Below are 25713 nucleotides of genomic sequence, written 5' to 3' on the forward strand. Positions count from 1 at the left end.
ATTACTTGGGCTCCTCACGGGTGTCATCAGCCACATCTTAAGTGGATAGCCCTTGTCTCCAAGCAGTCAGCTGGTAAGTATGCTCAGTGCAAAGAGATCAGTGAGGGTGGAGTGGCACAGGATGAGTGCATCATGGCCGCTCCCTGGGAATCTTGCACGCACCTACATAATCTTTTTGTGGTTGCAGACGAGCTGCACATTGATGGAGTGGAAGCCCTTGCGGTTCACAAACACTCCTGCGTGATCTGGGGTGCCTTGATTGTCACACTTGTGCAGTCGATGACCCCCTGCACCTGTGGGAAGCCAACCAGAGCCAAAAACCCGAGTGCCCATCCATTCTGACTAGCTTCATCGTTGGCAAATTGTACATAATTGCCTGCCCTGGCAAACATGGCATCAGTCACCTGTGTAATGCATTTGTGGGCAGCTGACTGCATTTTGCAATGTGCCCTGAAAGGAGCCTGAGGTAAAGAAGTTGAGGGCGGTGGTCACTTTGACAGCCACTGGTAAAGTGTCGTCACCAGGTTCAGTTGGCAGCAGGTCTTGTTCCAGCAGGGTGCAAATGTCTGCCACGACCTGACTCGATACCCTGAGCCTCCTGAGGCACTGGTGTTCGGACGTGTTAAGGAAGCTGATCCTCTGTCTATATATACCCTGTGTTGCGGGTTGTGCTCATCCCCTCTCTTCTGTGGAGCGGCAGGTCTGTGAGGAGAAGGCTGCTGCTGGTCCTCATCTGAGGTCCAAGGTGAAACCGCACAAGCGACATCCATGATGATCTGTTATATGACTGATGTAAAGTGGAGATCAAACGCACAAACCTCCAGAGTAGTGAGAGTGACCTCCAAAGTATTGGAAACCACCTCCAAAGTTGTAGAAATCACTTGCAATGTACTGAAAACAAACTCTCAGAAAAGTGCTGTGAGCAAAAGCCTTTCACTTAGGCAAGAAAGCAGATGTGAAGTATCAGCAATTAGGCATTTTTTTTTCCTGTCATTTGTTCAGCCCCCTCAATTGCTGCTGTGCTGTCACCTTGCTTTCAATGGCGAGGTCCAGGAAACCTGTGCACTCACAGTGAAAGTTGAAAACCGCTGTTGTTAACCTGTTAATTACCTCTTAACTACCTTAATGGCTTCAAATTAGTAACCTGCCTCTCCTGAGGGGGTTTCTCGCACGCAACCAAACATGATCAAGTGAAATGTGGAAGTCGGCGGATTGGAGCCGGCTTCCTGATGCGCTGTCAATTTCAGCGCATTTAATCATCCACCTGTTCCCAAACCCACACACTCTTTAAAAAATGTTAAAATTCCCCAGCTTGTATCGTAACCTTCGCCTGCCCTGTGTCGTGCTTCTGTGCAACTTTTCTGATTTTGCTGGTTATTAAGACTAGGAATGGTGAAGAGCCCAGTTTTAACCTCTGCTCCACTAATGAATTTTCTAACTTGATAATTTTCCTCATTATGTGCTCTGCCTAGTTTGTAACCCGTTTTCTAACTGACTTGCTACTAAACTTAATTCTGTGTGTCTTTGAGGGGAACTTGTCAAAAGCTTTCCGGAAATATAAGCTTTCATTATTAGTTGATGTTCCCTCTTTTAAACAAAAATTGTCAGGTACTTTCTTTAATCCATGCTGACTTGCTTGTCATGTTTCTTTTAGACAGATGAAATCGGTATCTTCAGTACTCCAGTGCCTTCCTGCCAACTAACATTAAGATAACTGATCCCAAGGTCATCTTCCTGCTAGTTAAACAGTGGGATCACACCAGCTGTTTTCAGTCCACTACCATATGGTCTGTTTCTGAAGTGCTGTTAAAGATTTCTGCCAACAAGTGCCTGCAGCACAATGTGGCTGTGTCCTGTGTCTTCCTCTCTAGCTCTCCTAACTCTTGGACTTGTCATGCTAAAACTGCACATTGCTTTGGTCATATTACACCACTGTGTCCAGTTTTGGGCAAGTGGTGACGAGGGAAATGTGCAAACCATGTACGGTACAGAGAAGAGCCAGCAGGATGATTCTTGCTATCAGAATATTGCATAATGAGATGAGACTGGTACTATTGAAAGCTTTTCTGCCTTGAAAGACAGAAGCTGAGAGGAGGCTTTATAAGGGGTACATTAAAGGGCATTTAAAAAAAATTGTAAATCTGGTACACTACTTCAAGTTAAATGAACTATGACATTAGGACAAGGAGGCACAGGTGAAGAGCATATTTAGGATCGAAACCAGGAATTACTAAAGTGAGTAACAAGTTGGCCTTCCAAGTAGGGTCAAGGGTGCAAAGACCTGGGAATAATGTAAGAGATAGTTGGATAGTGTAATGGAGGAGGGTCCCTAGGAGTTTTAGTAGATTGATAAGCTAAGATAGGCCAAATGGCCGCCTTCATCTGCATTGAACTTGTGACTTCTACATAAGGTAAGGAGTGTAGCAAGTAGAACTTGAACTGTTGTAATACCAAGCACCAATCAGAAGTTTGGGATATGATGGCATCTTAGACTTATTCATGCTAGTTGTGTAGTAAGTGATGGCTTTATTTGATATTCTGTGGGTTTTTTTTCCAGATGGAGCAAGAAGTCACTCATTTACAACGTAGAGTATATGAGCTGGAAACAGTACTTGAGCAAAAGGATGTGGAACTTCAGGCATCTGAAACCCAGAAATCAATCCTGGAGCAAGACTTGGCCACATATATTACAGAGTGTAGTGTAAGTAGAAGCTACTCTTTATCTGACTGTGGCTATGAATGATGTTCAGATTACTTCCATACAGCCAAGGGAACTTCTAGATTTCCTTCACCCACTACTGACAGCCATGCCTTCAGCCCTCTAGGCCCTAAGTTCTGGAATTCCCTCCCTAAACCCCTCCACCTCTCTACGTTTCCCTCCTCCTTTAAGATGCTCCTTTGACCAAGCTTTTGGTCAACTGCCCTAATATTTCCTTATGTGACTCGGTGTCAAATTTTGTCTGATAACGCTCCTATGAAGTGCTTTGGGATGTTTTACTATGTTAAAGGTGCTGTATAAATGCAAGTTATTGTTATTGTAGTATCCCTTTTATTTCTAATCTAAAAGGGAAAGTATGTGTGGTACTGGTGTGCAGTTATAAACATCTCATTGTGTGTTTTAGCATGAACAGTACTTGTACCATTACTGGCTAGCACAGTTTATCTTGATATAGGATGAAATATTTTCTTCTAGTTTGTATATTCCTGTATGTTTTGTGTTGGTGAAATCACATAAATATGTCTGGGCATTATTATAATAATGCAACAGTGTCTTTATAATGAAATGTTGACTGTTCTTCTCTTCTCCTCTTTCTCTTTTCTCCTGACTGCAGTGAGTCATTGTGTATGATTTCATGGGCAGCAATGCTCTAGTATCTAACCCCAGTGATCTTTTTTCATGTATGAACCTGGACAGTGATTAACAATAGTCTATTCAAACATGGGGAGCTACCTCAGCAGAGCTTGACCATTGTCTTGTGCACAGTTCTTTCACGGTCCACTGGCTTGCGATCAGAAACAGAAGCATGAGTGTGTGCATTTGCCTTTCTCAATGTATGAATGTTGAGGTTAGATGGAGTTCCCCTTGGTATTAACTGACTCAGCACAGATCTAGGAACTGAACCCCAGGGAACTTCTTGTCTGTATAGTTCTATTCCATACCATGCAGTAAATTTTCCCACTGAAATTTAGGTAAAACTTTCCCAAACAACTTCTGTCAGTATCATCACCTGGTTTTCATATTTTTAAGAACTGTCATGGATGATTGCCAGTGATTGACACACCCATGACCTTTATTGCAGTGTCCACTGACTTGGCATTCAGCACTGAAATGCTAATTCCAAGCTCACGAGTACTTGCTGTTGTTGGTGATTCATTTTTCAGGCCTGATCCAAAGAGTTTCAGTTTCTGAAAGAAACATGCCTTCAGCTCTAGGTAAAGAAGAGAACTAAGCTCAAGTTAGAAATGTTTCTGGAACACATCCCAATATTAACATCAGGTAGTATGCTCTGAGTAAATGTTGGAGTGCTCCAGGTTTTGCATGCACATGCTCTCTCCGCTCCAATCAGAGCCTACTCGGACCCAGTATTGCATAGTCATTCTGGTGCAAATTTGACACTGGAATAAATATCAATGTGACGAAAATGTCAAGCTTCAGATGTCCCCATCCCAAGAAGCTCCATCATTATGCCAAAATGTAGTCTTAGTTAGCTTGACAGTACTTGAAACACTGACTATGATTGAAATGGGATTCATGCAAGCTGCTAAGGCATAGGATAGTGTGCTTTTATTGGCAGTATTGTAACCCATTAATCACATGAAGCAACTGCTGGACCATTACATTTTACAAAGCAATAAAACTTTAAAACCTGGACAAAAAGAAACCGTGAGTTCTTGGAAGAGGAGAATCCCTTGCGGGTGCAAGCAGAACCCCACATATTTATGCACTGTGTACTAGTTGGATTTCATTTAATGCCATCGTAGGAGGGAACAAACTTAGGTTTGAGGGAAACCAGCAAAGAGGATAGTAAGGATCTCAAAAAGACCTCAGCTGCTGGACACCCATCTTTCAGATCTTTTCTGGACTTTGAGTCAGTGAACAAGCTCCTGAGAAAATAACTCAAACGCTAACACTGCCTCACAAAATTCTGACCATGTATCCAGGAGTCTAGCTGGTCACATTAAGCTTCAGAGTTACTTGTTTTCATGTAGCCATCAGACCACAACAGAAGAATTAATTTCAGCTCAAATGAGGATAGACCCCACAAATCATAATTCCTGCCTTCTTCCATTAAGGATTGGTTCCGTATTGTTGGCTGTGTAAGTTCCAAGTTTTTATGGAATAGTAATTTTAATTGGCGTTTTCCCTTCCACGTCTAAGCAATTGGAATTCATTTCTGCCAGCTCCTGTGGGCCTAGTGAAGGCTAAAAGCATCTTTCTTCAATTAAAGCAAAGTCTCAATGTGGGCTAAATTTGTCTTACAAGACATGTATCCAAATAGTTCTACTTCTGACATGAAGCAGAAGAGCTTCCTTTAGCCCATGAGGGGGCTCCAGGACAAACTGTAAAGTGGAACTGTTGCAGGAATTTGTAGCTCAGTAAGGTTGGCACAGTCTTGTGACATGTAAATCCCTTTGCATGAGGATCTGGATTAAGCAGTTAATAATAGGTAAGCCTTGTATGCAGCACTGGACTGGAACATCAAGAGCATTCAACTGCTGGCACATCAGTAGATCCTATGTAGATCCTTACACCATGCTGAAGGCAGATGTCTATCCAATAGCTGATGTGGAAAGCAACTGCTGGACCAGTACATTTGACAAACCAATAGGCTTACCTATTATTAACTGCTTAATATCTCCAAGTTTGCAGACGACACAAAGCTGGGTGGGCGTGTGTGCTGTGAGGAGGATGCCGAGAAACTCCAGTATGATTTGGACAGGTTGGGTGATTGGGCAGAAGCATGGCAGATGCAGTATAATGTGGATAAATGTGAGGTTATCCACTTTGGTGGCAAAAACAGGAAGACAGATTATTATCTGAACGGCAATAGATTGGGAAAAGGGGACGTGCAACGAGACCTGGGTGTCCTTGTGCACCAGTCGCTGAAGGTAAGCATGCAGGTGCAGCAGGCAGTTAAGAAGGCAAATGGTATGTTGGCCTTCGTAGCGAGAGGGTTCGAGTACAGGAACAAGGATGTCTTGCTGCAGTTGTACAGGGCCTTAGTGAGACCACACCTTGAGTATTGTGTGCCGTTTTGGTCGCCTTATCTGAGGAAGGATGTTCTTGCCATGGAGGGAGTTCAGCAAAGATTCACCAGACTGATACCTGTGATGGCAGGATTGGCGTATGAGGAGAGATTGGGTCGATTAGGCTTATATTCGCTAGAGTTTAGAAGAATGAGAGGGGATCTCATTGAAACTTATAACATTCTAACAGGACTAGATGCAGGAAGGATGTTCCCGATGGTCGGGGAGTCCAGAACCAAGGGTCACAGTCTAAGGATAAGGGGTAAGCCATTTAGGACTCAGATGAGGAGAAATTTCTTCACCCAGAGAGTGGTGAACCTGTGGAATTCTCCACCACAGAAGGCAGTTGAGGGCAACTTATTAAATATATTCAAGAAGGAGTTAGATATATTTCTTAAGGCTAAAGGGATCAAGGGATATGGGGAGAAAGCAGGGACAGGGTACTGAATTTGGATGATCAGCCACGATCGCATTAAATGGCGGAGCAGGCTCGAGGGGCCGAATGGCCTACCCCTATCTTCTATGTTTCTATGTACCTGTAACTGGGTTTATAAAGGGGCTTGTGTATTCAGGGTTTGGTGCCTACCTTGGTTGGATGACAGTGAGACGGGCAGTTGCTGCTGAAGCTTTGCACCTTGTACAAGTGAAGCCACAATTTGATGGGGTTTGGTATGTGTCTGTGTTCTTGTGGATGGTGGCAATACCCTTGCACATTTTGTAGTGAGTTATGCTGCTCACCAAGCACCTTGGAATGAATTTGTGCTAGCTCCTATCTGCTTCGCGAGGGCTAAAGGCTGTGCTCGTCTGTTATCCAATGAACATCCTTCTTGCATTGGAGGGCAGGGGAACGGTGGAGGTGACTGGGGTCTGTTTGGAATAGAGTTAGCCCCAATATTGGCATGCTTGGCAATGGGACACTGGGACCAAATCTATTCTCTGTGGCCGACTAGGTGTTCTGCTACCTGAGCCAGGCAGGTCTACATTATTCCAGGGTGCTTTTGATTGACTAGCTGGGACCTGAACAATAGGTCTGTTATGGGGGATGGAGATTGTCCAATTGGCTCTGGACAACCCTGAAAGTTAATGGGTAGTGTAAGAGAGGCTGCAGGAAACTTACCCTCTGCTGGTATGCTCTGTCGTTTTGGCTAGTTAAACTCCAGCAGTTGCCCTATGTATTTGGGGGAATTTGAGCCTTGGTTCTAGCCTACCTAAATTTTCTGGGGTTGGGTAAGTGGGATATGTATCCTCTGGGGGGAGAGAGCGTGCACTCCATATCAAGCAAACACAAACTACTTAAGTGGATTGCTTGGTCATAAGAACATAAGAAATAGGAGCAGGAGTAGGCCAATCGGCCCCTCGAGCCTGCTCCAACATTCAATAAGATCATGGCTGATCTGATCCTAACCGACAATCTACTATCACAGAACCATCTCCTGAATCTAACAGAATTAGACACACGAAATAGGAGCAGGATCGGGCTACACGGCCCCTGGGCCCGCTCCGCTACCCACAGGGCCATGTCCGATCCGAACCTAGACTCATGTCCAAATTCCTGCCCGCTCCCCGTAACCCTTAATTCCCTTTACTTCTAGGAAACTGTCTATTTCTGTTTTAAATTTATGTAATGATGTAGCTTCTACAGCTTTTTGGGGCAGCATATTCCATGGACCTACCACCCTCTGAGTGAAGTAGTTGCTCCTCATCTCAGTTTTGAAAGAGCAGCCCCTTATTCTAAGACTATGCCCCCTAGTTCTAGTTTCACCCATCATCGGGAACATCCTCCCCGCATCCACCCGATCCAACCCCTTCACAATCTTATATGTTTCAATAAGATTGCCTCTCATTCTTCTGAACTCCAATGAGCAGAGTCCCAATCTACTCAACCTCTCCTCATATGTCCATCCCCTCATCCCCGGGATTAACCGAGTGAACCTTCTTTGTACTGACTCGAGAGCAAGTATGCCTTTTCTTAAGTATGGACACCAAAACTGTATGCAGTAATCTGGTTTGGTGATTTAAATAGTAGGATTCCTTGCAACGTCAGGCAGCTGACTGACTCCACCTTCCTGTGCTCTAAATTAATGTTTTAAATTTGCATTTGGTCATAGTTACATTCCTTGTCTTCCTGGGTTTCTTGACTTTGTAAGCACTATTTACAGCAGTAAACAGAATTTTTAATTGTTTTATTAATTATGCATGTTGTAGATTTCATTTTTGTCTGCCATAAGGCAAATGAGTTCTTGTCTTATCACTGAATTTTCCCATAAAGTAACACAAGATTGTGCTTTAAAAAAAATTTGTTTATGGGATGTGGGCGCCGCTGGCAAGGCCAGCATCTACTGCCCATCCCTAATTGCCCTTGAGAAGGTGGTGGTGAGCCGCCTTCTTGAACCGCTGCAGTCCGTGTGGTGAAGGTACTCCCACAGTGCTGTTAGGGAGGGAGTTCCAGGATTTTGACCCAGTGACTATGAAGGATCGGCGATATACTTCTAAGTCACGATGGTGTGAGACTTGGAGGGGAACTTGGAAGTGGTGGTGTCCCATGCACCAGCTGCCCTTGGTGGAAGAAGCCATGGGTTTGGGAGGTGCTGCCGAAGAAGCCTTGGCGAGTTGCTGCAGTACATCTTGTAGATGGTACACACTGCAGCCACGGTACGCCGGTGGTGGAGGGAGTGAATGTTTAAGGTGGTGGATGGGGTGTCAATCAAGCGGGCTGCTTTCTCCTGGATGGGTCGAGCTTCTTGAGTGTTGGTGGAGCTGCACTCATCCAGGCAAGTGGAGAGTATTCCATCACACTCCTTACTTGTGCCTTGTAGATGGTGGAAAGGCTTTGGGGAGTCTTGATGGGAGCATTTTTGTAGGAAGCATTAAAGGCAAATTGCACATGTTTCTGGCTAAACAGGGTCTCCTTAAGGAGTCTGGTTATCGTCTTTTTTTGTCCCTGGCTATATTGCGTGACTTTACTGCTGCATATAAAAATAAAGCTCGCGCTTGTGTAAAGTTATTCCATTGCTCGTAATGCGTTGTCCTCCATCACCTAAAGCATTGATAACAGTCAACTTATAATGTGGAAACAAGAAGACAACGATGCTAGATTGAGATGATTCAGTTTTGTATGGGCAGCTTTGCTTGAGATTTTCTGTCAATAGATCACTGCTGATAATATAGATAACAATTTAATTTTTGATGGAACATTACTCAAATGTTGTTAAATTGTCCCAAAGTACTCGATCCTTTCACTGTAGAATATCATCCGCATGATCAAGTACTTTATATCCATTCTTGACTACAAAATAGCCGTAATGTACTTGGGTTTCCTGATTGTCTGTCTGTCTGATGTTGTGATTCTGATTCTTCTCAGAGCCTGAAGCGCAGTCTTGAGCAGGCACGTGTAGAAGTATCTCAGGAGGATGACAAAGCACTCCAACTACTGCAGGACATTCAAGAGCAGAGCCGCAGATTGCAAGAGATTAAAGAACAGGTAACTAACTGAAGAGGGGTCAATCTATTATATCCTACAACTAGGATTAGAGGAGTCTGTTTTAGAGCAGTTTGATTCACTAAGCCCTATTCATGTATGGCTGAAGGTTTGAATCTTGACCAAGCTCAGGGTTAATGAATACATGTAACTCTGATTTGGGGTCTTCACTATGAATAGTCCCCATGATGGTGTCCAGTCTTGCACTTTATCAGTTGAGTCCACTGCAGTCTTCTTTCTAGTCTTGCATAAGGGTGCCACCAAATCATTGCTTATTACAATTCTAATGACTCTCTTGTATAACTGCTAAACTTATTTTCCTGAAATTGAAGTGAGAGTTTGTCTAATTGTTTCTCCATTTCTGTATTGGATCCATGTCCAGGTATATATTTAAAAGGAGAAAGACAGCCCAAATCACAAAATGGACTCGGAGTCATACTAGTTGCCTCGGTAGATGACACTACCCAGTTGTTTGTTGAATTGTTGCTATCTGGTTTGTACTGTGGTGCATACATATGCTGCACCGGTTTTCTTCTGACGTAAACATGCTCTTGAGAAGGATACAACACTGCAACAGTGTCCTTACAGAGATGTTGTTCACTTGAGCATCCTCTAAGCAGCACAGGATTAAACTGAGAAAGTTAGTGTGGAAAATTGAATGATCGTATGATTACAGCTTTTTCTAATCCCTTTCAAAATGGTATCTTGGTCATATCCCTACATTGGTTTTATAATACCTTTCCCTGTCATTAAGTATCAGCTTTCATTTACAGATTATTTGTTTTGGCTTTGATTTTGCGTCGCTACAGTAACCTTTTCTCTGACAGTTATGTTGTCCGGCAGTACTGTACCAGGTATTTGCTTAAAGGCCTTTGCTGTCGCAGATGAAAACTGAAAGTGACCAAGTTGCTGGTCCAATTAACAAACTCAAAGGTCTGTCAGTTTTACATGGGATTCTTGTCACATTTCTCATAAATGTCACTAAGCATTGCCCATACAGCAAATTATCTTGAAGTGCGGTGACCATTATGTAGGCCAGAAATTTTGCAGCCATTGTGCACACAGCAGGATCCCATAGACAGAATGAGATGATTGACCAATTAGTTTGATGGTATTAGCTGAGGGAAGATCGTTGGCCAGGACACCGTGATGACTGTCGGCTGTTCAAATTGTGCCAAATGTCCACCTGGACCAGTGTAGCATGCATACCATACCTTGATGTAACATCTCATCTGAGGGATAGCGCAACTGACGATGCACCATTCTTTTAGTGCTGCTCTGAAGTGTCAACCTGAGCTTTTCCACTCGAGTCCGGGAGCAGGACTTGATCCGACAGCTGTCTGACTTCGATGTAAGAATGCTACCAACTGAGCCAAACTGACACCACAGGGAGTAGGCTTCACTTTCAGTTAAGTTGGTACCCGGGGACTTTGTCTGTGTTGTAGCAATATTGGAGGCTATGAGGCCTGGTCTTTTCTGCTCATTGCATTGACTTCATCTGCTCTGGCAAAGTATGTTTGGGTCAGCTTAGTGTTGTTTTCCACTGACTGGAGATTCTTGCCTATCCTTGCATAAATTCCTTGCTGTGCAAATGCTGATACAATGCAGAAGAAGAAAGACTTCCTGTTGGTGCTGGCTGTTGTTACGATTCAGACCTTCTGCCAACACCCTGCTACTATTGCTTACTGCAAAAAAGCAGATTCTAAAAGATGGCCTGCATTTCAAACAAAATATTAAATCATTTGTGTAACATGAATGGGACAAAGCGTAGCTCAGGGTTATCTACCCTTTTACTGCTGTTCTACTGTAAATAGTTTAGGATGCCCATCATATACTCCTGATCTCTCGAATATCAGTTAAAACACCATGCGGACAGACCATATATTTCAAGTTACACTATGAATTCTTTATTACAAGAAAGAAGCAAATTAAATCAACAGATAAAAAAATAAAACAGTACTTAATCTCGGATACCTTTAACTGTTTCTGTGACCAAAATAACAGTGTGTCAACCTTCTTGGTCCTTTTCTCAGAGTCCTTCACATGATATTTGTTTACATAATGTTCACATTACAACAGTGACTACACTCCAAAAAGTACTTCATTTGGCTGTAAAGCACTTTGAGATGTCTGGTGGTCGTGAAAGGCGCTCTATAAATGCAAGTCTTTCTGTCTTTAAGCGCATGCTTTGGGGCTCATTGAGTTCTATCTTGCCACTCTGGTCTGGAAATATGGTGAACTGAAGAACCTAGGGCTGCTGCATAGATAAAGCTGCATTTCCCACACCTCAGTACAAAAGGCTTTTTGCCATTAAGCAAGTTTCTTTGTAGATGTTTCTTCCTTGCACAACACATGTAAAAGAATTGGTTAAAAATGTGTTCTTTTCAGGCAGATGGAATCTTCCCCTTCTTCCTATTATTGATCTATGATATATCCTGCAAACATCCCCACAGAATCTTGACACAAAGCCAACGGATGACTGCATAAGCACCTCACATCAGCAGTCAGTCACAGTTTATCAATTGCTTAGAATGTCTTGACGGTGAAGGAAACTTCTTGTAGCCTGACTCTGCCATACTGGGCAAATTGAATAGCATGACCCCTTAAGCAGCAAGGTGTCGCGAAATACTTCTGAGGAATGATGTGGGCAATCTTGGATATGAATTTAGATTTCAGAATTGCAAATAATGGCCTCATCTCCTGCCCCTGGTTAACAATTCAGGTAAACATTGTGTGGGCCAGAACAAACTTGCACCTTGATGAAAACCATCTGGCTTAAGCTGATGGTTTTCTGTTGAAAAAATACTTTGTTTGGCCTTGTGTATTGATTCTAGCAATACAAAATACAAGTTAGTAAATTCACCATAGGAAAAAAAGGTACGTTTCAGTCACTGGGTGCTCATCGTAAGCATGAAGATGTTTTATAACAATAAGGGTGTTGTGCATAATGCATTATCGGGGCCACTGATTTATGGTGGCTGAAGAATTAAAATTGTGTCTTTATTACAAGGTATTCTTGAGGTATTTTTATTGGTGTTTTAATATTGAATTTTACAACTGTTCACCTTTTAAAACTGTAAGTCAGTGGTCTTGATCATTCTTGTATTCATGAATGAAGGTCTTTATTTTATTTATATAAATTTCCTTTACAAGTAATGAACTTATCCTTACCCTTATCCCTTACCTTTAAATTGAGGATACACAGCAAGACCCTGGGTAAGATGAACCTTGTTGGAAGTAGATACCTGATATTTAGCAGTACTGAGGAGGAAGCGTGATGGATTTTGGCAGCACTGTGGAGCAGTTTTGGAGTGGGGGTGATGATGTTTGGTGACATGGGTAGTGTCCTGTGGTTTGATACCACTGTGGAGGGAGAACCTGGGCTTGGCATAACTGGGGGTGGAATGTGGGGTTTGGCTTTTTTGTTGGATTCCTGGAGCTTGTCAGCAATGTGAGGGAGAAGGACAGGGACAGCATTTGGAGGGGCACTGTTTGTAATCTATTGGTAGACATATTGAATTCATTGTTTTGTGATTAACCTCTGGATAAATATGTATTTTCTTTTCGATATCCAAAGATCATCATAGTGTATAAATAAAGTTGCAGATTCCACTGTGTCATCTGAAAACACAAACATCAGATTCCACATATAAGCTGGCGACACCCAGGCCTATCTCCCCCACCTCTCTCGACCCCTCCACTGACTATGATTTGTCACGCTGGTTGTCCAACAGCCAGTATTTGATGAGCAGGAATTTCCTCCAATTAAATATTGGGAAGACTGAAGCCATTGCTTTCGGTCCCTGCCACTAACTCCGATTCCATTCCCCCTCCATGGCCACAATCTGAGGCTGAACCAGACTGTTCATAACCTCGAGTTGAGCTTCCAACCCCATATCCTATCCATCATCAAGACCGCCAACTTCCACCTCCGTAATATCGCCCAACTCCGCCCCTGCCTCAGCACGTCTGCTGCTGAAACCCTCATTCGTGCGTTTGTTAGCTCCAGACTCGACTATTCCAATGCTCTCCTGGCCAGCCTCCAGAAGAACATAACAAATAGGAGCAGGAGTATGGCATGGAGACAACATTGGCTAAGGAATAGAAAACAGTTGTGAATGGCTGATTTTCTGCGGTATACAGTGGCATTATAAAAGTACAAGGGAGAAGTGAAAAAGGAAATGAGGGGCAAAGAGACAGTACGAGAATAGATTGGCAACTAACATAAAAGGCTAACGTATATAAAAAAATAATAACCAGAGGGCACAGATTTAAGGTGATTGGCAAAAGAACCAGAGGCGACACGAGGAGAAAACTTTTTTACCCGATGAGTGGTTAGGATTTGGAATGCACTGTGATAGGGTGGTGGATACAGATTCAGTCGTAGCCTTCAAAAGGGAATTCGATAAATACTTGAAAGAGAAAAAATTGCAGGGATATGGGGAAAGAGCGGGGGAGTGGGACTAACTGGATTGCTTGTCAAGAGAGCCGACGCAGACTAGGTGGGCCGAATGGCCTCTTTCTGCGCTGCACTATTTTATGATTTATGTGAGTAGGCCATTCGGCCCTTCGAGCCTGCTCCACCATTCGATAAGATCATGGCTGATCTTCTATCTCAACTCCACTTGGCCACAGTATCCCCATATCCCTTGATTCCCTTAATATCGAGAAACCCATTGACCTCAGTCTTGAATATACCCAATGACTGAGCCTCCACAGTCCTCTGGGGGTAGAGAATTCCAAAGATTCACCACCCTTTGTGTGAAGAAATTTCTCCTCATCTCAGTTCTAAATGGCCGACCCCTTATTCTGAGACTGTGACCCCTTTATAATTTTATATGTTTCAATGAGATCAGCTCTCATTCATCTAAATTCTAGGGAATATAGGCCTAGTCTCCTCAATCTCTCCTAGGACAATTCCCCCATCCCAGGAATCAACCTAGTGAACCTTCGTTGCACTCCCTCTAAGGCAAATATATCCTTCTTTAGGTAAGGAGACCAAAACCGTTCACAGTACTCCCAGTGTAGTCTCACCAAGGCCCTATATAATTGCAGCAAGACTTCTTTACTCTTTTATACTCCATTCCTTTTGTAATAATCTTTCACCTGCCATAAACTTAAGCTCCTCCAAAACTCTGCTGCCTGTATTCTAACTCGTTCGAAGTCCTGTTCACCCATCATAAGTGGACAATTAGTAAATGCTGTTTTGCTTGAATAAATAAGTACCACAGCTGCCTAAATAACTAAACAGATTGCACTCTCTGGAACAGTAAATGAACACATGGCTGCTTTAATTAAATGTGATTTTAATTTTAATGAGCAAAATTCAATCACCAATTTTTGCATCTCTTAGAAATTGAATTGGAGCTTGAAACCAGTATCCTCTGTTAGTAGACAATATTGCTGTTGATCATAAACACTTGCAGAAATTACCTCAAAATGCATTCACCTGAAGTAAGAATCTGTTTTGTGGGGGTGAAGGGGGAGGAGTGGCTTGTGAAATGGTTACATTTATCAAATTAAGATATAAATATAAATTGCCCTATGGCTTCTGGGGTTTTCCACTCAACAGCAAATGATTAGTGTTTTTCCCCCCCAACGCAGCTATATATGCAAATCTTAATAATAGGACACTGCATTAAGAACATAAGAAATAAGAGCAGGAGTAGGCCATACAGCCCCTCGAGCCTGCTCCGCCATTCAATGAGATCATGGCTGATCATCGACTTCAACTCTACTTTCCCGCCCGATCTCTATATCCCTTGATTCCAAAAATCTATCTAGCTATCAGCCTTGAATATACTCAAAGACTCAGCATTCACAGCCCTCTGGGGCAGAGAATTCCAAAGATTGACAATCCTCTGAGAAGAAATTCCGCCTCATTTCAGTTTTAAATGGCCTACCCCATATCCTGTGACTATGCCCCCTAGTTCTAGACACTCCAGCCAGGGGAAACGACCTCTCAGCTTCGACCCTGTCAATTCCCTTCAGAATCTTGTATGTTTCAATGAGATCACCTCTCATTCTTCTAAACTCCAGAGCGTATAGGCCCATTCTACACAATCTCTCATCCCAGGAATCAATCTAGTGAACCTTTGTTGCATCACCTCCTAGGCAAGTATATCCTTCCTTAGATAAGGAGACCAAAGCTGTGCACAGTACTCCAGGTGTGGTCTCACCAAGGCTTCCTTACTCTTATACTCCAACCCCCTTGCAATAAAGGCCAACATTCCATTTGCCTTCCTTATTGCTTGCTGTACCTGCATGCTAGCTTTCTGTGTTTCTTGCACGAGGACACCCAAATCTCTCTGAACACCAACATTTGAAAGTTTCTCACCATTTAAAAAATATTCTGTTTTTCTATTCTTCCTACCAAAGTGAATAACCTCACATTTCCCTACATTATACTCCATCTGCCATCTTACTGCCCACTCCTACTCACTTAGTCTATCTGTATCCCTTTGCAGACTCTTTGGGCAGGAATTTAACTCAGGAGTCTGGTTGGAGGCGAGACTACAACTTTCAGGGTTGTAGTCCCGCCTCCATCGAGATGCGGCCAATCCACGCGATTTTAACTTGATTGACCTTGTTGAGCCCGCCCAGCGGGCTCAGCAGGCCAATTAAGGGCCACCCGGCAACAGGTGACGTCACAGACTGAAATTTCATCTGTCAAGAGTTTTTGACAGATGAAATATCAGTGTTTCACACCTTTTTGAAGCTGTCAAACACTGACCGTCTTACTTCTAACCTGAGTCCTTCTCCACAGACTCAGTTAGAAATCTCTGCTGCACAGAAAGCTGCAGGCTGTCACTTTTGACAGTTCGCAGCCATTCTGATTTCTGTGCCGGTGAGATGAGGGACTCCTGGAACCTAAAGGAAGGAAGGCTGAAAAGGTATGTAAAACTTATTTAATCACTTTAGACACACCAAACACACTTACCTTTGCACTCATGCACACATCACTCACCTGAACACCGACATCTCGACCCCTCCAAGTCCTTCAACCTCGAGCCTGCTCCGCCATTTAATGATATCATGGCTGATCATCCAAATTCAGTACCCTGTCCCTGCTTTCTCCCCATATCCCTTGACCTCTTTAGCCTTAAGAAATATATCTGACTCCTTCAATATATTTAATGAATTGGCCTCAATTGCCTTTTGCGGTAGAGAATTCCACAGGTTCACCACTCTCTGGGTGAGGAAATTCCTCCTCATCTCTGTCCTAAAAGGCTTACCCCTTTAGACTGTGACCCCCGGTTCTGGACTCCCCCGCCATCAGGAACATCCTTTCTGCATCTAGTCTGTCTAGTCCTGTTAGAATTTTATAAGTTTCAATGAGACCCCCTCTCATTCTTCTAAACTCCAGTGAATATAAGCCCAATCGACCCAATCTCTCCTCATACGTCATTCCTGCCATCCCAGGTATCAGTCTGGTGAATCTTCGCTGCACTCCCTCCATGGCAAGAGCCTCCCTCCTCAGATAAGGCGACCAAAACTGCACAGAATACTCCAGGTGTGGTTTCACCAAGGCCCTGTACAACTGCAGCAAGACATCCTTGCTCCTGTACTTGAATCCTCTCGCTATGAAGGCCAACATACCATTTGCCTTCTTAACCGCCTGCTGCACCTGCATGCTTACCTTCAGCGACTGGTGCACAAGGACACCCAGGTCTCGTTGCACTTGCCCTTCTCCCAATCTATTGCCGTTCAGATAATAATCTGCCTTCCTGTTCTTGCCACAAGTGGATAACCTCGTATTTATCCACATTGGGCAGATGCATGGCAGATGCAGTATAATCACCAAACCTGTCCAAATCATACTGGAGTTTCTCGGTATCCTCCTCACAGCACACACGCCCACCCAGCTTTGTGTCGTCTGCAAACTTGGAGATATTACATCTAGTTCCCTCGTCTAGATCATTAATATATATTGTGAATAGCTGGGGTCCTAGCACTGATCCCTGCGGTACCCCACTAGTCACTGACTGCCACTCGGAAAAAGACCCGTTTATTCCAACTCTTTGCTTCCTATCTGCCAACCAGTTCTCTATCCAAGTCAGTACCATACCCCCAATCCCATGTGCTTTAACTTTGCACGCTAATCTCTTATGCGGGACCTTATTGAAAGCCTTCTGAAAGTCCAAATACACCACATCCACTGGTTCTCCCTTATCTATTCTACCAGTTACATCCTCAAAAATTCCAGTAGATTAGTCAAGCACGATTTACCTTTTGTAAATCCATGTTGACTTTGTCCAATCCTGTCACTGTTTTCCAAGTGCTCTGCTATTACATCTTTTATAATGGACTCTAGCATTTTCCCCACTACCGATGTCAGGCTTACCGGTCTATAATTCCCCTTTTTCTCTCTACCACCTTTTTTAAATAGCGGGGTTACATTAGCTACCCTCCAATCCATGGGAACTGTTCCAGAGTCTATAGAATTTTGGAAGATAACCAGCAATGCATCTACTATTTCTAGGGCCACTTCCTTAAGTACCCTAGGATGTAGACCATCAGGCCTTGGGGATTTATCGGCCTTCAATCCCGTCAATTTCCCTAACACCATTTCCCTACAAATACTGATTTCATTCAGTTCCTCCCTTTCATCAGACCCTATGTTCCCCGACATCTCTGGGAGGTTATTTGTGTCCTCCTTTGTGAAGACAGAACCAAAGTATGTATTTAATTGGTCTGCCATTTCTTTGTTCCTCATTATAAATTCCCCTGATTCTGACTGCAATGGACCTACATGTGACTTCACCAATCTTTTTCTCTTCACATATCTATAGAAGCTTTTACAGTCAGTTTTTATATTCCCTTTTTGGAAGATCAAAACCAATGCATCCACTATCTCTTCATTCACCTCTTTTAGAACCCTAGGATGCAGGCCGTCAGGTCCAGGGGAATTTGTCAGCTTTTAGTCCCATTAGTTGCTCTGGTACTTTTTCTCTACTTATATTAATTATGTTAAGTTCCTCACCCTCATTAGACGCTTGGTTCCCCACCAGTTTTGGTATATTCTTTGTGTCTTCTACTGTGAAGACAGATACAAAATATTTGTTTAACGTTTCTGCCATTTACTTACTCCCCATTATAATTTCTCCTGTCTCAGCCTCTAAGGGACCAATGTTTACTTTTGCTACTCTCTTTTCCTTTTTACATACTTGTCAAAACTCTTACAATCTGCTTTTATATTTATTGCTAGTTTTCTCTCATTCTATTTTTTTCCTTTTTATAAATTTGTTGGTCAATCTTTGCTGGTTTCTGAAACTCTCCCAATCCTCAGGCTTACTAATATTCTGACTATTTGTCTTCCTGTCCAGCCCTCACTGTTAGCTTGCCATGTTTTCTGAAATAACAAAAGGAAGTTGATAGCTTTTATTTAAAAAGGTTAATTTTAAATCTGCTTAAGTTCATCATCCAGTTTGCATTCAAATGAATTTCAAAAATATACAAACTGAAATACTGTTCTACAGAAAGACACAGTTTTCCACTGAGGAAAAATAATTGGAATTTGATGATAAAAGTATACTGCCTGTCATATTTGAAGCTGGTCTCTGCCAATTTTTCATTGGCTCACACACATAACCCCCCTCTTTTTATTAAAAAAATAAATAAATCTAACGCTTAACTGAATAAATGTTTTGATGTTTGCCCTTGTGTTTTTTTTCCCAAATAATTTTTAAAAACAACCAAAGACTGGAGAGATTTATTTCAGTTGATCTGACAAAATGATGCTTATAATCTTGGGTAATTTTGCACACTGCACATGCTCAGACTGACAGACAGCTAGACATATTGGTAATCCCCAAGATTGTTACTTCATTTCCTAAAACATCAGGGATTGTGGGTCCCCCTTTAACTTCTCAGTAGCAAGTTTATGGCATTTTCTCAGTGAGAAACTCCATTCAGGAACTGGTGCAAACATTGCTGCTTTACCTCTGCTGTCAAGGGGCCTAGTCAGCTGAACTTAAGGTGCTTCTATTCTGTAATAGGAACAGCTGGAGGCCATCACCGATGCTGAAGATTAGGTGCTTATTCACCAATTCTGAGTTTGATATGGACCCTTTGCCTATTGCATGTGGTGTATTTAATTCGGCAAAGGCTCTCACTCTGAAGGCCTTAGTTCTTTAGATCTCTGTCCCAGGCAGATATTCCAGAGGATTATTTTCTGAACTTTGGCAGATGTGCTCTTGTAGCATTCATCTGAACTCCTACCAGGTGCATTTGGTAGGGCATTAGCCTAGTTATGGTAATAGATTAATCTTACTGGGAGCTCAAATATCCTGCTTGTATAACACTATAAACTCTGCTTTTTTTTGCCAGATACACCTACGTTATGTCAAGGATCCAGTTTAGAGCCAGAACTGTTTCTCTTTTTTTATTCGTTCATGGGATGTGGGCGTCGCTGGCAAGGCCAGCATTTATTGCCCATCCCTAATTGCCCTCGAGAAGGTGGTGGTGAGCCACCTTCTTGAACCACTGCAGTCCGTGTGGTGAAGATACTGCCACAGTGCTGTTAGGGAGGGAGTTCCAGGATTTTGACCCAGTGACGATGAAGGAATGGCGATATACTTCTAAGTCAGCATGGTGTGTGACTTGGAGGGGAACTTGCAGGTGGTGGTGTTCCCATGCGGCTGCTGCGCTTGTTCTTCTAGGTGGAAGAGGTCGCGGATTTGGGAAGTGCTGCTGAAGTAGCCTTGGCGAGTTGCTGCAATGCATCTTGTAGATGGTACACACTGCAGCCACGGTACGCCGGTGGTGGAGGGAGTGAATGTTTAAGGTGGTGGATGGGGTGCCAGTCAAGCGGGCTGCTTTGTCCTGGATGGTGTCGAGCTTCTTGAGTGTTGTTGGAGCTGCACTCATCCAGGCAAGTGGAGAGTATTCCATCACACTCCTGACTTGTGCCTTGTAGATGGTGGAAAGACTTTGGGGAGTCAGGAGGTGAGACACTCGCTGCAGAATACCTAGCCTCTGACCTGCTCTTGTTGCCACAGTATTTATGTGGCTGGTCCAGTTAAGTTTCTGGTCAATGGTGACCCCCAGGATGTTGATGGTGGTGGATTCGGCAATGGTAATGCTGTTGAATGTCAAGGGGCGCTGGTTAGACTCTCGCTTGTTGGAGATAGTCATTGCCTGGCACTTGTGTGGTGCGAACGTTACCTGCCACTTATCAGCCCAAGCCTGAACGTCGTCCATGTCTTGTTGTATGCGGGCATGGACTGCTTCATTATCTGAGGAGTTGTGAATGGCACTGAACACTGCAGTCATCAGCGAACATCCCCATTTCTGACCTTATGTTGGAGGGAAGTTCATTGATGAAGCAGCTGAAGATGGTTGGGCCTAGGACACTGCCCTGAGGAACTGCTGCAGCCATGTCCTGGGGCTGTGATGATTGACCTCCATCCACCACAACTATCTTCCTTTGTGCTAGGTATGACTCCAGCCAGTGGAGTGTTTTTCCCCAGATTCCCATTGACTTCAGTTTTATTTGGGCTCCTTGATGCCACACTCGGTCAACTGCTGCCTTGGTGTCAAGGGCAGTCACTCTCACTTCACCTCTGGAATTCAGCTCTTTTGCCCATGTTTGGACCATGCTGTAATGAGGCCTGGAGCCCAGTGGTCTTGGCGGAACCCAAACTGGGCATCAGTGAGAAAGTTATTGGTGAGTAACTGCTACTTGATAGCACTCTCAATGACACCTTCCATCACTTTGCTGATGATTGAGAGTAGTCTGATGGGGCGGTAATTGGCCGGATTGGATTTGTCCTGCTTTTTGTGGACAGGACATACCTGGGCAGTTTTCCACATTGTTGGATAGATGCCAGTGTTATAGTTGTAGTGGAACAGCTTGGCTAGAGGCGCGGCTAGTTCTGGAGCACAAGTCTTCAGCACGACAGCCGGGATGTTGTCGGGGTCCACAATCTTTGCTGTATCCTGTGCGCTCAGCTGTTTCTTGATATCATGTGGAGTGAATGGAATTGGCTGAAGACTGGCTTCTGTGATGGTGGGGACCTCAGGAGTAGGCCGATATGGATCATCTACTCGCACTTCTGGCTGAAGCTGGTTGCAAACGTTTTAGCCTTGTCTTTTGCACTCACGTGCTGGGCTCCACCATCATTCAGGATGGGGATATTCATGGAGCCCCCCTCCTCCCGTTCTTCTTCTTCTTCTTAGGCAGTCCCTCGGAACCGAGGATGACTTGCTTCCATATTAAAAATGAGTTTGCAGGTGACTGCTGAGTCCAATGCGGGACCTACAGTCTCTGTCACAGGTGGGGCAGACGGTGGTTGAAGGGGCGGGTGGGTGGGGTGCTTGGGTTGACATGCGCTGCCTGCGCTTAGCTTCCACTTGCTCCCGGCGAAGAGACTCGAGGTGTTCGGCGCCTTCCTGGATGTTTCTCCTCCACTTTGTGCGGACTTGGGCCAGGGATTCCCAGGTGTCGGTGGGGATGTTACACTTTTTTAAGGAGGCTTTGAGGGTGTCCATGAAGCATTTCCTCTGCCCACCTGGGGCTTTCTTGCCGTGCCGGAGCTCCGGGTAGAGTGCTTGTTTTGGGAGTCTCACATTGGGCATGCGGACAATGTGACCCGTCCATCGGAGCTGATTGAGCGTGGTCAAAGCTTCGATGCTGGGGATGTTGGCCTGAGCCAGAACACTGACGTTGGTGCACCTATCCTGCCAATGGATTTGCAGGATCTTGCAGAGGCAGCGATGGTGGTACCTCTCCAGTGCTTTGAGGTGCCTGCTGTACATGGTCCATGTCTCTGAGGCATACAGCAGGGCGGGTATCACTGCTGCTCTGTAGACCATGAGCTTAGTGCCGGTTAGTTAGTTGTTTAATGGTCCACCACCATTCACGACTGGATGTGGTAGGACTGCAGAGCTTTGATCTGATATGTTGATTGTGGGATCTCTTAGTCCTGTCTATAGCATGCTGCTTCTGCTTTTTAGCATGCATGTAGTCCTGTGTTGCAGCTTCCCCAGGTTGGCACCTCATTTTTAGGTACGCCTGGTGCTGCTCCTGGCATGCTCTTCTGCAGTCCTTATTGAACCAGGGTTGATCCTCTGGCTTGATGGTAATGGTAGAGTGAGGAATATACCAGTCCATGAGGTTACAGATTGTGGTGGAATACAATTCTGCTGCTACTGATAGCCCACAGCGCCTCAAGGCTGCCCAGTTTTGAGCTGCTAGATCTGTTCTGAATCTATCCCATTGAGCACGGTGGTAGTGCCACACAACATGATGGAGGCTGTCCTCAGTGTGAAGACAGGACTTCGACGTTCGCCATTTCAGCTGGCCCCCCTCCCCCCACCCAAGAACCCTCTTTACAGGTGATTGGACTCTTGGAGACAAAAACAGCTAGTATTTATATACTTTGTAATTGACTCCTATAGTTAGCGCCATTTGCCCGATATAGGCGACTGTCCTTGATGAACATGGATGGTGTAAGCAGTGGCGTCTGCAGCACCTTTTTAATTAGAAAAAGATTCAAGGCGTTTCACAGAGGAATGAGGAAAAAGGAATGCTGGCCAAAAGAGAGAAATTACGAAGGGTGGCGAAAAGCTTGGTGAAAGATCTGGGGTTTTAAGAATCTCTTCGAGGAGAATGAGGTTGTGGGGTTTAAGGTGGGATTTCCAGAGAATGGGAACTAGGCAGCTTAAAAAAGGGCGCAGCGATGGGTCAAAAAGATAGGGGGATGCACAAGAGGCTGGTGCAAAAGAAACGGCGAGTTTGATAGGGATGTTATAGGGCTGAAGGAGGTTACATAGATAGGGAGGGGTGAAGCCATTAAGTGATTTGAACGCAAAAATGAGAATTTTAATTTTGAGGACTTGGAGCATCGGCAATGATAGGCGCGCATAACTTGATGTGAGCAGCTGTTTCAGATCAGCTAAAATTTAGAGGGTTGGATGTTGGAAAATTGGGCAGGAGACCATTGGAGTAATTGGGCAGGATTTTCATTGAGCCGTGGAGGTGAGATTGGAGGCGTGTGGGGGGTTAAAATCGCAAAAACTGGCGTGCGGGACCCCCCCCCCCCCCCCCCGCCTGGTTCCCAATCCGAGCAATTTTAACTGGCGTGTCTGATGGTCCCGACTCCGTCCCGCATCCAACAGGCGGGACTGGTCGTTAAGGCCCTTAACAACCACTAAATGGCCTCTATAATCCTATTTTAAAAGGCCCTTGCGAATTTAACCCTTTTCCCACGTGAAACACGCCTGGTGGGAAACACGAATGTGAAACCTGGCGGGAGCACTATTGAATTGCTGACTATCAACTGCAGGTCAACCATTAAAGAGGAGATTTGATCAGCCATGATTTGCAGGTGGCAGGACTTAGTGGTCTCAGGTCTGGGGCAACTTTTAGAAGGCTTAAACACACCTGTGGAAGTTTGGAGCCTGACAACCATCTCCAGTGTGACCTCCCGGGAAACCCCTCTCGCCACCTTCCCTCAGCGCTTCCTCAACTGAGGCATATACCAGAAGCATGGGAGTCATCTATTTCCTTCCCATCTGGGCATTAGAGGAGCTTGAGCACCAGCAGCACCAGCAACAGCAGCAGCAGGAGCACCAGGCTGCTGCGCACCCACCTGAGGCTGCACAGGCCAGAAGGGGCCAGCGCCTGGAAGCCTGTCGGCGCAGGAGATAGCCCCCAAACAGGGTCTACAGACACAGGGTCAGCTATCTCAACATGTCTGAGCAGCAGTGCCAAAGGTGGCTCCAACTTTCACGAGAGGTAGTGACTGACATCTGCGCAATGCTACAGCAAGACCTGCTGCCCAGAGGACCAGGTGGACAAGCATTACCAGTGGCCGTCAAAGTCACCACCACTCTCCACTTTTTTGCCTCAGGCTCATTCCAATGATCAGCAGCAGACATCAGCGGCATCTCCCAGGCGGCCGCGCACACTTGCATCACGCAGGTAACCGATGCCCTCTTTGCCCTCGCGCACAATCACATTCATTTCACCAAGGATCGAGCAAGTGTCACGGCGTGAGCGGTTGGATTAGCTCATCTGGCAGGCTTTCCAAGGGTGCAGGGCGTCATTGACTGCACACATGTGGCCCTTAAGGCACCCCATCGCAATCCAGGTATTTTTGTCAACCGCAAGGGCTTCCACTCCCTTAACGTTCAGCTGGTGTGTGACCACAAGAAGGAAATTTTGCATGTTTGTGCCATGTACCCTGGCAGTTGCCATGACTCCTTCATACTGCACCAGTCTAGTGTGCCTCCGCTATTCAGTCCGCCAGACCAACTTAACGGATGGCTACTTGGAGACCAGGGCTATCCCCTGAGGACGTGGCTAATGACGCCGTTGAGGAGACCATCCAACGAAGCTGAGGAGAGCTACAACTCCAGCCACATGCCCACCAGAGCCATAATGGAGCAAACCATCGGTTTGCTGAAGATGCACTTCAGATGCCTGGATAGATCAGGTGGAGCCCTGCAGTACTCAGCAGCCAAGGTCTCCAGAATCGTCGTGGTTTGCTGTGCACTTCACAACATGGCACAGCGTCATAGAAACATAGAAACATAGAAGATAGGAGCAGGAGTAGGCCATTCGGCCCCTCGAGCCTGCTCCGCCATTCAATGCGATCATGGCTGATCATCCAAATTCAGTACCCGGTCCCTGCTTTCTCCCCATACCCCTTGATCCCTTTAGCTTTAAGAAATATATCCAACTCCTTCTTGAATATATTTAATGAACTGGCCTCCACCGCCTTCTGTGGTAGAGAGTTCCACAGGTTCACCACTCTCTGGGTGAAGAAATTCCTCCTCATTTCTGTCTTAAATGGCCTACCCTTTATCCTTAGACTGTGTCCCCTGGTTCTGGACTCCCTGACCATCGGGAACATCCTTCCTGCATCTAGTCTGTCCAGTCCAGAATTTTATAAGTTTCAATGAGATCACCTCTCATTCTTCTAAACTCCAGCGAATACAAGTTGAATCGACCCAATCTCTCCTCATACATCATTCCTCCCATCCCAGGTATCAGCCTGGTGAATCTTCGTTGAACTCCTTCCATGGCAAGAACATCCTTCCTCAGATAAGGCGACCAAAACTGCACACGATACTCAAGATGTGGTCTCACCAAGGCCCTGTACAACTGCAGCAAGACATCCTTGTTCCTGTACTCAAACCCTCTCGCTACGAAGGCCAACATACCATTTGCCTTCTTAACCGCCTGCTGCACCTGCATGCTTACCTTCAGCGACTGGTACACAAGGACACCCAGGTCTCGTTGCACTTCCCCTTCGCCCAATCTATTGCCATTTAGATAATAATCTGCCTTTCTGTTTTTGCCACCAAACTGGATAACCTCACATTTATCCACGTTATATTGCATCTGCCATGTTTCTGCCCAATCGCCCAACATGTCCAAATCATCCTGAGTTTCTCGACATCCTCCTCACAGCACACACGCCCACCCAGCTTTGTGTCGTCTGCAAATTTGGAGATATTACATCTAGTTCCCTTGTCCA

General features: G+C 44.8%; 1 protein-coding gene across 4 annotated transcripts in view; it reads left to right on the plus strand.

The window, feature by feature from the left end:
• The window catches only part of cita (citron rho-interacting serine/threonine kinase a), a 311435-nt gene that overhangs the window by 105163 nt on the left and 180559 nt on the right, over positions 1 to 25713 (plus strand). For all 4 annotated transcript variants that reach the window (XM_085961882.1, XM_085961879.1, XM_085961880.1 and 1 more), the window contains exons 12-13: positions 2558 to 2701; positions 9110 to 9229. In XM_085961882.1, the coding sequence (XP_085818008.1) occupies positions 2558 to 2701; positions 9110 to 9229 (264 nt within the window). The remainder of the gene's footprint in view (positions 1 to 2557; positions 2702 to 9109; positions 9230 to 25713) is intronic.

Source organism: Somniosus microcephalus, chromosome 19 (assembly GCF_052327205.1).
Source record: "Somniosus microcephalus isolate GS21.2 chromosome 19, FLI_Smic_1.0, whole genome shotgun sequence".
NCBI classification, from domain to species: Eukaryota; Metazoa; Chordata; class Chondrichthyes; order Squaliformes; family Somniosidae; genus Somniosus; species Somniosus microcephalus.